The 13,221-nt window shown below is 35.8% G+C and overlaps 1 protein-coding gene across 9 annotated transcripts in view; it reads right to left on the bottom strand.

Moving 5' to 3' along the window:
• kst (spectrin beta chain, non-erythrocytic 5 kst) overlaps nt 1–13,221 on the bottom strand; it is a 333,164-nt gene that overhangs the window by 222,131 nt on the left and 97,812 nt on the right. For all 9 annotated transcript variants that reach the window (XM_089085798.1, XM_089085799.1, XM_089085797.1 and 6 more), the window contains exons 4-6: nt 10,296–10,412; nt 7,631–7,739; nt 849–1,126 (exon numbers count right to left, since the gene is read on the bottom strand). In XM_089085798.1, coding sequence (XP_088941924.1) covers nt 849–1,126; nt 7,631–7,739; nt 10,296–10,412 — 504 coding nt within the window. The remainder of the gene's footprint in view (nt 1–848; nt 1,127–7,630; nt 7,740–10,295; nt 10,413–13,221) is intronic.

Genomic DNA, 13,221 nt, shown 5'->3' with positions numbered 1-13,221 from the left:
CGCCGAATGCGTTGCACTATTTGACGAAGCCGAGGGTTTTCCCACTCTCCGCCCCTGATATAAAATCTCAAAGGCCACTTCTTCCAAATCATGCCTTTTGGCACCAGACTTGACATATTTCCACCAAGCACCACCTGGATTTACACGATTTTCAAAAGTGGGCGGCGCCTTGAAAATTTAGTTTAAGGACACTATTAAAAGTATTTCAAATGATCTCTAATCTACAAAATAAGTCCCCAAAAATATCTCTAAACTTCTATAAGAGAGACTTCAAATATCTGATATGGTATCAAAGATAAATGTCCCGATTAGCAGCATACCAACAAAATTTACAAGTTGCAGGTGGGCACTGCTATTAATAGATCACCGTAGTTGAAACAGATCTTGCTATAAAAGAATACAGGTAAAACAACAAAATTCTGAAACACAGAGGTAGAGCCATATTGCAAAAATCCTCATTTGAACAATGATCTATTACATGTATAGGATTTTACTTAAAAAAAGAAACTTGGAAAAATCCCAAATATCTAAATTTTTTTTTAAAGTAACTCCTTGACACACCTTTTTGTTATGGTATTAATGCATTCCGTATTATAATTATTGCTATTATTATTACTATTATTAACATACCACTATATAGTTACAATTTTTATTATACAAGTTTTACACCTACAATCATACGCTCAAATTCGTTGCTTAATTACCCATACATAACCACAAGGGGAGGACAGAGGGAGTGGCTCCTTCAGTAGAAGTTCCCATTGAATATAATGTTGACAGTAATTAATCTCAAATGGCAAGCCTGATTAACAAGAAGATGACTTAGATTGTAAGAAGAGAAAAGATACCTTGGCAATTCTTTTCCCTCCTTTCATTTCTGTTTTCATTCTTGCAAAGGTATGATAGTAGGAAGCCACATAGGTAATAATAGATTTTTCATCTGGTTTATGTGTATCCAAATCTTCTGCATCTAACAGCTTAGCGATCCCCAGTTCCCTGTGTGCAACATCAAAGGCGTACTCTAAGTTCCGCTGAGAGTCCCGAGGATTTAATATTGAAAAATCAAACAAGTCCGGTCGGTGGGAGTGAATAAGAGCGTTGAAGCCCATGCCATCTCTCCAAGATCCTTGAAAAGAAAAAGGAGATATATTTCATTATTGAATCTTTAAGTAAAGCTGTATGTAAAATTACAAAAGCGAAGAAACAAAACAAAAAGAGAAATAAGACTAGTTCTTCCAAGCAAGTAGGCTACCTTCTAAGACAAGACTGGGTAGATAATAAAGAAAAACAAATAAACGAAACGGAGATATATTTTCAGCCAGCGAACAAACATGTTGAGACCTAGATTGTGCCAAGGTTGCACTTTTAACTCATAGAATTACAGTTCATGTTTTTAAGATTTTTTTTTTCTTTTTTTTTAATATTGTTATTTTTGTTATTCATTATTTCATTGAGGTTTTTCTTCGCACTAATGACAGGGGACGAGAGGTCTTTGCTAAACATATCTGATTTTTTGTTCAAATTTTGTTGGCCTACAGAAAATATGCTGTCAATTTCACTTTTTTCCTGATATTTTTTTCCAAGACAGTGAGGCAGAAAAAGAAAAAGGGATTAAAAAAATGTTGATTGTACAAACGATAGTCGTCGTCACATCAAAATTAAAATGCTGCACTTTAAAATACAATACAGCATTAAAGTACAGTAAACTATAGCATTTTTGGAACTTAAGGTATTTAAAAGTGTCTTAGTACTTAAAAAAAACACAGGCCATCTGAAAATAAAGTCAGAGTCAAGGTCAGCTCTTAAAAAAAAGTGAAAGCCTGGCTCAAAATAGTGGACAATTTACTTTACGACTTTTCAGATACGTTGATCGTTTCATATTATTTGATTGATTTTTTTAATCGACATATTACGGTGAATAATGATTTCTTTTTCTTTTTCCCCACTGTCTTCAAAAACTGGCTCCATTAATTTTTTTTTATTTTATCCAGTGTGGTCTCCATATGTTTTTTTCAAATCCTCTCCATCGTTTATCTTATGAGCTTAACAAGTTAGACTTCAGAGAAGCTCTTACAAACCACTTGTTTAAAATCCAGCGTGGTCTCCATATTTTTTTTCAAATTTTCTCCATTGATTGATTATCTTATGAACTTAACCAGTTAGACTTCTGAGAAGCGCTTATAAACCACTTGCGGTCTAACAATTTCAAAGTCCCTTTATCCCTTCTTTATCACTGCTATAACCATCGAACACATATTTGCCGTTTGTTTTAGGAAGACACAGCGAATCGTAATTTCCATTAACCTTATAGCGCTTAGTTTAATGATTATAGTAACACATTATCAGGGAGGCGTAGAAGCTGACGCCTTAGGAAAACACGTATTTCCTGACATTTTCAGAGGAACTTTGACTCATAGTCTAAATAAATCAACGGAATCTCCCCAATTAAAAGGAAAAGCCCAACTCTGCGTTTCTCATTGGGAGCGGATCAAATCGCAGAAACGGATTAACCCCTAGTTCACACAGATGTGTCAAGGTTCTTTTTCCTGTGTATAAACTTTCATGCTTAGTGTAAGACATACCTGAACGCTGGAGGGAGGATTCAACCTGAAACTGATCCCAAGGACCTGATGAAAAATTGAAAATAATGGTCTGAAAATGGACCTTCTCCCTGGAAAAACACTCTGACCCTCCTCTAAAAGGGTTGGAGGAGTGTAGTTATGCATAAGAAAAAATTATATCCTTTCTTGCACTTTGCAGGATCTTGGATATTAGGAGTGTCGAGGAGTAAGTCTACCCTTAATGAAGTGGCATATGAATATAGAAAAAAAAAACGATTAAACGATTAGCAAAACTGGTGCGAAAAGAGGGGGATTCTTGGTGGTTTTAATATTGATATAATGATATTGATACTCTTGAGTCCCGTGCTATCATACATTATTAAAACCTCCTCCTGTCTAGATGCATTTTATATATCTTATATTGCTAGGTTCATCATGATTAAATGAAATAGAAATATCTCGCAGAAGTTAGTTCTATACGTCTTCTTTATATATTTACACATGCTGCTTAAAGCGATGCAGAAGCCAACATCGAACAATAATCAAGTAATAGATGCATAAATATTCTGATGCAGTGGATGAATTTACCAAGATGCTCGTTTTCGACATTTACGGCATATTAACACAATGTCTTTTACACAAAGTGGGATAATTATGACCATTTAACGAGCATTCGATTTTATCGGAAATCAACTTAAAGGAAACTCGTACAGAAGAAAGTGTAGCAGTTTGTAAATATTTCATACAGAAACTAATTAAGAAGACCGACTAATTACAATAATTTAGCAACAAGAATGTTTAATGAAAGAAACTGATCACATAATAAATTTTGGAAGATAAAAAAATGCTGCGAAAAATCATAATAAGGCATGGCTTTTATTTTAACATTAAAAAGAAGCACCGTCAGGCGTCACTTCTTTCATTTTTTTTCAAGGGATCATTCTCAAGGGAGGATACTTCGGACCAACTTTTAAGTATTTCCCCTAAGACTCCCTTTAATGTACCTACAGGTCTTTCATAAAGCCTAAATCATTTTACAAGAATTCCTCTCTGCTTTAAAATTAAACGTCGATAAAACGATCTTTAAATGAACCATTATACTAAAGAACATTCAACATATACGTAAATACACTGTATAATATATATATATATATATATATATATATATATATATATATATATATATATATATATATATATATATATATATATATATATAAATAATATATAATATATATATATATATATATATATATATATATATATATATATATATATATATATATATATATATATATATATATATATATATATATATATATATATATATATATAACACTATAATCGGTCAAATAAGATGGAATATCAACCATTAACAGGTTGTCCATTGTCTTATAACAACTTGCCAGAAGTGTTTCCCGCCAATCAATACGACCTCCGGAATTCTAGACTCTCTTAATCATTCTTGCGAAACCCCCACGTAGTCGTCCTTGTAACGACAGTCTCCTAGCATTTATACTTAGTATCAATACTAAATACTAAAGACCCCGAAGGTAAATCAACAAGAGATTTTTTTTTTCTTTTTCTTTCGTTACAGTGAGCCTTTCTTACGTCAGGAAAATTGTAATCAGAAAATATTATGGCTTGTTGAAAAACACTTTTCAATTTAATAAATTGCAGAGAATTTTAAGGAGTTACAACTAATATTAATTGGTTCATCTGTTTTTAAGACGGAAAATTTTGACAAAAATTGTTGAATAACTTTTACGATTAGGATAACAGATTAGGCAACAGGGTTCAAAATATAGAAAAAAAATGCCAGTACACCTGTTGGTTTCATAACAACCGTTTATAATAATTACGGTCCGAAATGGCAAATTCAAATACCGTAGACCCAAACCTACTTTGCCATCTATATCAATTCAATATATCTACGTATAATTCTAAATAATAGCCTTTCCTTCTAGTTTGACTCGAATCCATAATGCCAGGATTTTAAAATAAATGTCTCAATATATTGCTTACGCAGAAAGTTAGTGTGATGTGAATTTAAAGTACCAAATTATAATACAATGCGTGGTTCGGGCAAATATTTGTATTCAACCAAATGAAACTGTCAGTACTAATTCTAAATATAAATCTAACAAAGAATATTCGGCTACTTTTGTAGTTTTCGGGGTAGTGATCGGGCCCAGGGTGATGGTTGAGGGGAAAACTGCGGGGTTATGTCCCTTTAGTTTTTATTCCAAATATACGCCTCCCACTAGATTTTTTGTGAAAAATATGAACTTTATGAACTTTTGACCACAAAAATATGAACTTTATGAACTTTTGATTGCGCTTTTTATGAACCAATTATGAACCTAAATTTATGATATGTGCACCATAGAAACTGCCCGTGGACACAAAAAGCGACAGTTGGTGTTTTCATCTATGGTGCACATATTCTTCTTGTTTTTTGTTGTTGTTTTTTTCAATAAAACAGTACAAAACACACCACTACAAAATACCCCACTCTACTAGTTCCTTTTGGTAAAATATGACGAAATTAAGGACGACTTTCGATTGTTTACCCTGCTCTGTATCCGATCAACTTCTATGGCTGCCCTATCTTCTTCGCGCATCTTAACGGCTCAAAGCCCCGATCCTACTTTCTACAAAGTCTTTGGTATCTATGGCTTTTTTTTAGCTTCTCATTAGCTTTTTGAAGAAGCCTTTCCGCTACTTGTCTCTTCTCCTTTTCAACTGACTTCTTCTCAATCAAACCTTTTTCCGGGTATTCAATGGTCTTCTTCCCAGATAACATCCTCTTTTTTCCTCTTCTTCTCTTCTTCTTTCCTTTTGAACTCCTCTTCAGCCTGTTTAGATGGCTCAGTTTCCGGGTACAGTTTATAGCTCTGACACGCATTTCGCCTCAAATTCAACAGCTCTATGGTAATAGGGACTAAATCGGACCTGTTCTCAAACTTCTTTAGAGCGTCAGAGACTATCAGTCTAGAATTGAGCATTTTCACTTTCACCAATGAATTTCCTCGGGCATGATCCGTCCTGACCGGGAAAAATCACGTTCAACGTCAGCGTTCCCATGCGAATGCAGAGAGCTGCTTTTACTATCTTTGAAACAAAGGGATATTCTGTCTGTCCTTGATAGTTTTTCAGACTAAAACCGAGTTCCATAAAACATCAATCGTCGATGAAGTCATGTTCTTAGGCAAACTCGGTTCCAGCTGGAGCAAGTTCCATTCATCACTGGCAGCTTCAGTATTCACAAGGAAAGGCATAAATCCAACGATTTTCACAAAGTCGCTTGTTCTTGTCTCCGGATTTGAATCATCCAGCCGCAGCCACCGGAAATGCTGAAGGGCAATTTGACTTAGTGATTTCTCTTCAATAAGGCGGCAAGCGGCCAGGTAAGCAATTCTGGCACTATTCCTGACGTTCAGAGCATCAACTTATTGTACCTTCGACAGGCATTCTTCCACGACGACACCGCATGCCACTTCATCGGATGGAAGAAAATCCCTGCTTGAATGGAAGAGCTCAGAACAAGTTTTTTTTTCCTTCTGAATATCAGTCAAAGCACTTTGTTTGACAGAACTGCTGGTGGTCATCATTACTAGTAGACGCGTTTCGTCATACAGAATGTGGATAGATGGTTCTTTACGTTGTAACAACTCTGTGAACTGAGCAAATAGCTTTCCGAAAGATATTACACAGAGGACTAATTCTTTGGTTGTGGTACACTCGAGACTGCTAGATATCTCTCGGTATCCGCTGGACTTCATCGATTCTGGTCTTTCCTTAGGGATGAATTTCAGGACATACTCACCGAGAGCATCCCATTACTCATCAAGTCTCTCAGCTGAAACAAGGTTTAGCTATCGAAACGAGGGTTGGCCATCGACTTGGAACATGTTTCAGAAAACGATGTGGAGGAAGCTCCGCACCTTCACAAAACATGCAGTGTTACAGTTTGAAATGTTTTAAATATAACTCTTGCACATTTGCTTCGCTTGTCCTTTACAAGGAAAAAGACGACAACCGCAAGTGCTTTCCATCTGATGGCAAGAAAAATATAAACTATATGAACCTTTTTTCTAAACCATGAACCATTTATGAACTTAGGTTAAAAATATGAACCTTTTTTTCATAATTATGAACCCAGTGGGAGGCCTGCAAATATAACGGGAGTCCTACAAAACACAGCTTCTGCGAAAGAAAAAAGGGACAATATAGGGCATGTAGGGAAAACGGAATTAACTAGGAAAAAACGACATAAAGGTTATTGCGGTACTTGTCTGTTAAACGAAACACACTCAAGAAGTGAAGTTTGGTTAATCCTAACGAAACATACTAAAACATGATGATAAAATAATACTTTAGAAAAAAAAATACAGAAACTACGACAAAGAATTATGGAAAGCAGGCCGCGTAGAACGCATTATATTAAATAACTAACCTAACCCCTAACCACCTCTATATATCAATTAATTATTTAAATTTTAGCTAGATCGTTGTTTTTCTCACTCAAAATAAGCAAATCATAAAGGTTTCCGATGAGGCAAACCGGTTATTGTTAGATCTTGCACAGCATAATTCTTGAATGTGTTTCGTTTAACAGATAAGTACTGTTATTACATATGAATCCGCTTCAGATTTTCATCAGCAGGGCATCCTTCCAGGTTTTTGAAAATAACCCCTCTGGTTTCAGCCGTTGGATAATTTGCATGACCCGGAATACAACCTCTCATATGAGAATTATTTTCTGAGGACCAAATAATAAAATTGCAAGGGTTTTTTCTTGTTGCTTAGGATAAGGGGGCTCTATATAACGACATCTAACTATTTAAAATACACAAAAAAAATCCTTCAATTTTGAGGTCAATAGATAAACCAGTAAACAAAAGAAAACGAAGAAGAGACATAACATTCCAAAACAGGTATAACGTCTTTTAATTGTCGGCATTGACATGCATGAAACAAGCTCTTCGTCATTTTCAGCTAAGACAGGGAAAAAGTCCTAAAGGTCACTGTATCACCTTTAAATTGACAATAATAAATTGCCGTACCTGAAAAATCATTTATATTGACATATGGATATCCATTAGTTTTACGTTGACACCACAAAAGCAGAGCGTCTTTGGCATTCTTCTTCTCGCTGCTCTCGTTCTCTTCATCCTAGGGACACAAAAAATTGCAATAAATAAATATGTAAATTCCTGATGTATCATAGCAGCAGTCACGATTGAAGAATATATAAAACTAGAAGAAGCGACAACGGGAAATTTTACATCGAATAATCACCACAGTCAGTCTCTGTTAAAATCTTTGTAGAGGTTGAATTTATACTTCTCGACTCATGTTGATAAAATCCTTGGAAATGAATAAATAATGCCTCTTTAGGGAGGCAGAGGCCTCGTTCCCCTTCCCATCAAAACTATTAGCAGCCATGGACGCCCATAGGGAGGAAGGGGCGCGCCCGCCCCCCTTGCTGAATGATGATGCATTATTTTTATATTTTTGTTCTGAGATTTTTATTAAATAGCATTAAAAGTGCCAATTAGACGAGGTCCCCCCCCCGGGAATTCGGCTTATGGGCACCCATATTAGCAGCAGCTAAGACTGAATAAATGTATATAACTAGAAGATCTGATCCTTGGACATGACAAAACAACGATTTATGAACCTTACTCCCTTTCGGCTTTGTTTCAGTTCTTCGGTTCTGTGTTTCGGTTCTTTCGGGCTTTGTTTCAACCCCATTCAACCCGATTTGTTTGATAAATCCAGGTTCACCGCACATCAACACTGACGAAGCTTTAATAAAGTACCAAAAATTCCCTTTGTCGTGTACTCGATCGACTAAGGGCAAAAAAAAAAAAAAAAATGTAGACAGAATTGTCTTTTCGTCAACATGGGTCAATCTGAGCAATCTCAAATAGAAAGAAACATGAGTTCAGAATCAACACTTGCTTGCTTCATGTTTTTTCTTCAATTTAATCATCGTTTTTTTTTCTTTTTTTTTTACTGAGATAAAATCATATTTTTCTTCTTTTTTTTCTATGATTACTTTATGATTACCACAGCATCTCAAAGCCAATGATCAAACACTATCAATATTTGTGTCTCATTCAGTGACGATCTACAACTCATATTAACATATTTAATATATGTTGTGTAATTTCTTTTTAAATACTACCTTATTCACGAAATAATTAAACACATTTTTAATATAAATTAACTCTATTAATAACTAACAAATCCATACCACTGAGGGTAAGCCTCGCTGATAAACCCTCAAAAAAAAATATCATAATAAAAATCATATCATTATCATTCGCAGTTCTATGGTATAATAAATGATTTGATGATAGATCAAACCTGATACTTTTTACCGAATAAAAACTACAAGCTTCACTTTAGGAAAGGAGATAAAAATAGCGGATCTCCCAGAAAAAAAATCTGATTTAACGATTAGCTGACTTCCACGGCGCTTATAGAATTAAAGTTTGCAACTGCTCAGACGAGGTTCAGCTTACCTATCTTACAAGAAATTCCTGCAGGCAAGGATCCAAATTACTGATGCCTCAAGTTCAATGAATTCATTATAATATCTTCCTTTTTTAAGCTGGAATAGATTTTCCCATTGTATACACCTTATCTCTGCTCGTATTTGAGAAAAATAATAATAATTTCGCTTTGGAACTTCTTTTTTTCTTTTGAATGTTTAGCTTCAGACACCTCTGGATAATGGTCAACTTTATTGATCTTATGAGAATGGTAGGTAGGAGAATGGTAGGTAAGGCTTAACTTCTTTCCGATGTTAAAAAAGTATTAAATGAAAGTCTATGACAAAAAAACTGATATTATTGGCGGCTTGGTCCAGCTTATTGACGCCCTACGAACGATTTTAACAGCAAAACTGCAAATGTTTTCTTGCACTCTATCAAGGACGGCCAGTTTCTGACTTAGATTCAATTAAAGTGAAAACTAAGTTATCTGGACAAACAAGATTGTAATGAAAAGGGCTAAAATAAGGAAAGAAAAATATCAAACTTTGGTTTGAAATTCCGAACAGAGTTTCAAAGTAAACTCAGAGCTCGGCAATATCAAATGACCAGAGAGAATAGTGGTTTAAAAGCAGCAACCTACTCCACTGTGCTGAAAATAACCAAATCAGCAAAGAAGAATCAAACATCGTAGATTCCATGCAACCATGAAAAAACAGTTTAGTATAATACACAAATTAATTTAATTAAGTACTAAGAATTATCTCATAGCCGGGGCCATCAAAATAGAACCTTGATTGGTTCACAATCTGACACGCTCTAGGTAAGTCTGAGAAATCAAGACACTATCTCCGATGTTACTTGGTTCAGTAGATTTGAGCTCTGTTTTTCGTTTAGTATACTTTGCGAGAAATTACATTGATTAATACCGTTTTGGCTAAAGAAAGTTAACTCCACAAAAAAACTTGAGCAATTTATTGCACGAAACTGTGAGTAATAAAAATTCCTGGTTTCATATTCAAATCCAGTGTAAAAAGTAATACTAAAGCCAGAAATTTAGTTTCTTGAACCAAAAAGTGTCATTTTGTTACTCGTTGTTGTCGATAGAATTACATTAAAGAACTTATGGCGAAAGCAGTTATTAAATGTAATAATAACCAATTGCAGTCTATACGTCAGCTAGGTTAAACAAATTGAAGCTTAGAAAAAAAGAAAAAAAAATACTTACCACATCTATTTCAATTTCCTGGATTTGAAACCTTAGAATAATGGTCCATATTAGACCTAGTGTAAGTCTCTCATTTCCGTCAACAATGTCTTCCGCTCCTATGCTCTCAAGTCTGACCTGGAAGAAATGAAAACATATTAATGATTGTGACGAATAGCGAGAAACTAAATTCACACCTCTGTTTAGAGGAAGAACGGAACAATAGGGTAATTTCCTACAGAAACTGGCCTGAAGAACTAAGCCAAGGAATAAAATTTATTCAAATCTACATAAATTCAAATTACAACCATAAGTCCCGGCCTTCGAAGAGGATTTTTGGGAAACTGAGACTGACTCATCCATTGACGTGACCGAGATATCGAAGTTGCTAGAGATGGATCTTGGTTGGGATTGTTCGTTGGTTCTTAAGGCGCTCGAGAAGCTCGACATTTTAGACTCTGTCAAGGTAGGTGATTCTAGGGATTCTGAGTTGGCGTTTTGTTTCAAGCGCTACGAGTCGGTATCGGGTTTCTACCTATGGCGTCCAAGTTCCATATGATTAAATTCGATGGGGGTGATCAAGGTATCGAAAAGAAGTGTTTTAAGCCATGGGGATAGATTCTTGCTACGTCATACGGGGAGAAGGTTTAAAACTAGAAGTCGCAAGGGTCAGACTCCTTTTCATATACTTTGAGTGGTTATTGTCACTGGTGATCAGGCTACCAAGGATGGGGAACGTCGACCCCCTGAATACTGTCTCCGATAAATTTCAGGTCTGGCTTAATTGCATCCTGCGGCTTTCGTGAGCAACGCCTTGTTTTGGATGCATTTATGACCATTTAAAAAAGCTACTTACTTCGACGACGTCGTTAGCTATGGCTTGTAAAAGATAAGGCAGTTTAGCCATTTTGTCGATGTCGTCGGAGTAGGTTAGCGTGTCTTTCATACATACATGTGCACCACAAGTTGTTTCTACCAGGGAGAGAACTGATATGAGTGAGAGATTGAAAATTTCTGGAAAGACTAATATGGACGTCTGGAAGCTGTCAATGAACCTTCACTAGTCATGACACGGCTCTTAAATTTAGAATACATATCGATGATAACCTTGATTAGGTTTCCTTCGACTCCATTGTGGAGAGATGCATCTCCAAATAAGGTCAAATGCTTGTTTAAAATCAATCAAGAACTAGAAGAGGTCACAAATGAAATTCTGTTTTTTTTTCTAACATATGGCGCGTCGTGAAAATCTGGTCAATAGTCGATCTTCCGGTGGAGGGGGGGATCAGCTTAGCATTCTTGGATGACTGAGGAAGACATAGCTCTAATTCGCTGGAGCATAATACGGGTGTGGATTTTTCCAATATGGCTTGTTAGCTGTTGGGGATTTTTCCAATAAGTTGTCGCAGATCACCTTTGACCCCTTTCTGTCAAGTGGAACAATCGTGGCTTCGCAACATCAGGTCAAAAAATTTCATTCTTGGCAGGCAATAGGTACGATCTTGGGGAAATAATCTATAAGTGGTTCACACTGGACTTTCAGCAGTTCTACTTGGATTCCGTCCTGGTCAGGGGCCTTATTTGTCTCCAGGGCTCGTATAGCTCCCGTCATCTCAGAACGAAGGAGAGATGGAAGCAGGTTAAGAAATAGAAAATAGATTAAGTTCGTCAGGATTTAGAAGGATGTTAGGATTTAGTTTTTTTTAAGTGTTCCATCCATCTCGAGCGAGTACCTTCAACATTTTGTCCCAATAAGATGTTTCACCTAGCGGTGCGCAAGAACTGGGTCATCTTTTACTTGCTAGCTCGCGAACTCTCTTATACATAAAGTGCAAGTCGCCTTTATTGAAGTATGACTAGCCCTGTTCGCGTTTTTCTTTTATTAAAGTGCAATAGGCTCTAGTGGAAGTTTTTCTACAGCACACTTCAACTGCTTATGTCTTTTCCCGCTCTCTCTGTACGTCTTGTTATTGTGTTTTCGCTTCACAACACACAACAAGGATTTTTTGGCTTTTTACCGTTCTCTTTTTTCAAGGACGGATACTGCGACATCGCTGGTGATCTTAGAGCATTCTGTGACCATTTTATCGATATCTTCTTTAGATGGAGTTATCCAAAGTACCAGTAAATTCAAATATCAGGGCATAAAATAGCTTCTATTTATTTTTATTTTTTTTGTTAGTGAGGTGCTGGCAGTAGTAGTAGTAGTGGCATTTTTTTCAAGCAATAGACGATAGAATTTGGCCAAGTCAATATAATTCAAGTACTTTTCTTGTTTTGTTTTCTTTTTAATAAAAAGCAATGTCCTTAGCCCCACATCACAAGGGTTGAAATGTTTCCCCGGTGGAGAGGATGTGCGAGGCCTTGAAAAGTACTCTTCTTAACCCAAGTATCTAAAATGCCATTCATTTTGACATGTGGTTTTCCTAGAGCACTTCTTGCAGATACAGCCACTCCCTTTGATATCTCAGGCGGGCATAAAGTTTTCCACCCAATAAAAAAGTTTTAAATATGTCACCTAAAATTAATACCATTTGACTTCAGTAAGGCAAAAATACTAGTTGTTCTTCAACCAAACCAAGAATCAAGTTCTAATACAAATACTAGAACTTGATTCATTCAAGATTCAAAGAAATAACGATGTCATAAAATTAAAACTAAAAAACAGTTTTAAAAGTTTCTATTACCCAATTATCAGGGTGACATACCACAAGCTCGGGTGCCTAGACAGAAAGATAGTTTTATTGCGCGAAAAAGCTTGAAGTTTTGACAATAAAAAGGAAATAAACAGAAAATGTGTCCATTCATCATCCGACGAGACAGCATAGGAGTCCCTTTTTTGTTCAATTGAATTCAATAAAAGTATTTGGCCAAGAACGATTGCTTGGGAAATAGAGGAGAATCTACAAGATACTATCAAGTCCATTTTCAAGCACATTCGTTCCAA

The sequence above is a fragment of the Artemia sp. Qi Xiang Cuo genome, chromosome 3 (assembly GCF_049724085.1).
Source record: "Artemia sp. Qi Xiang Cuo chromosome 3, ASM4972408v1, whole genome shotgun sequence".
In the NCBI taxonomy this organism is placed as follows: Eukaryota; Metazoa; Arthropoda; class Branchiopoda; order Anostraca; family Artemiidae; genus Artemia; species Artemia sp. Qi Xiang Cuo.
This window is presented reverse-complemented; position numbering and strand designations above follow the sequence as displayed.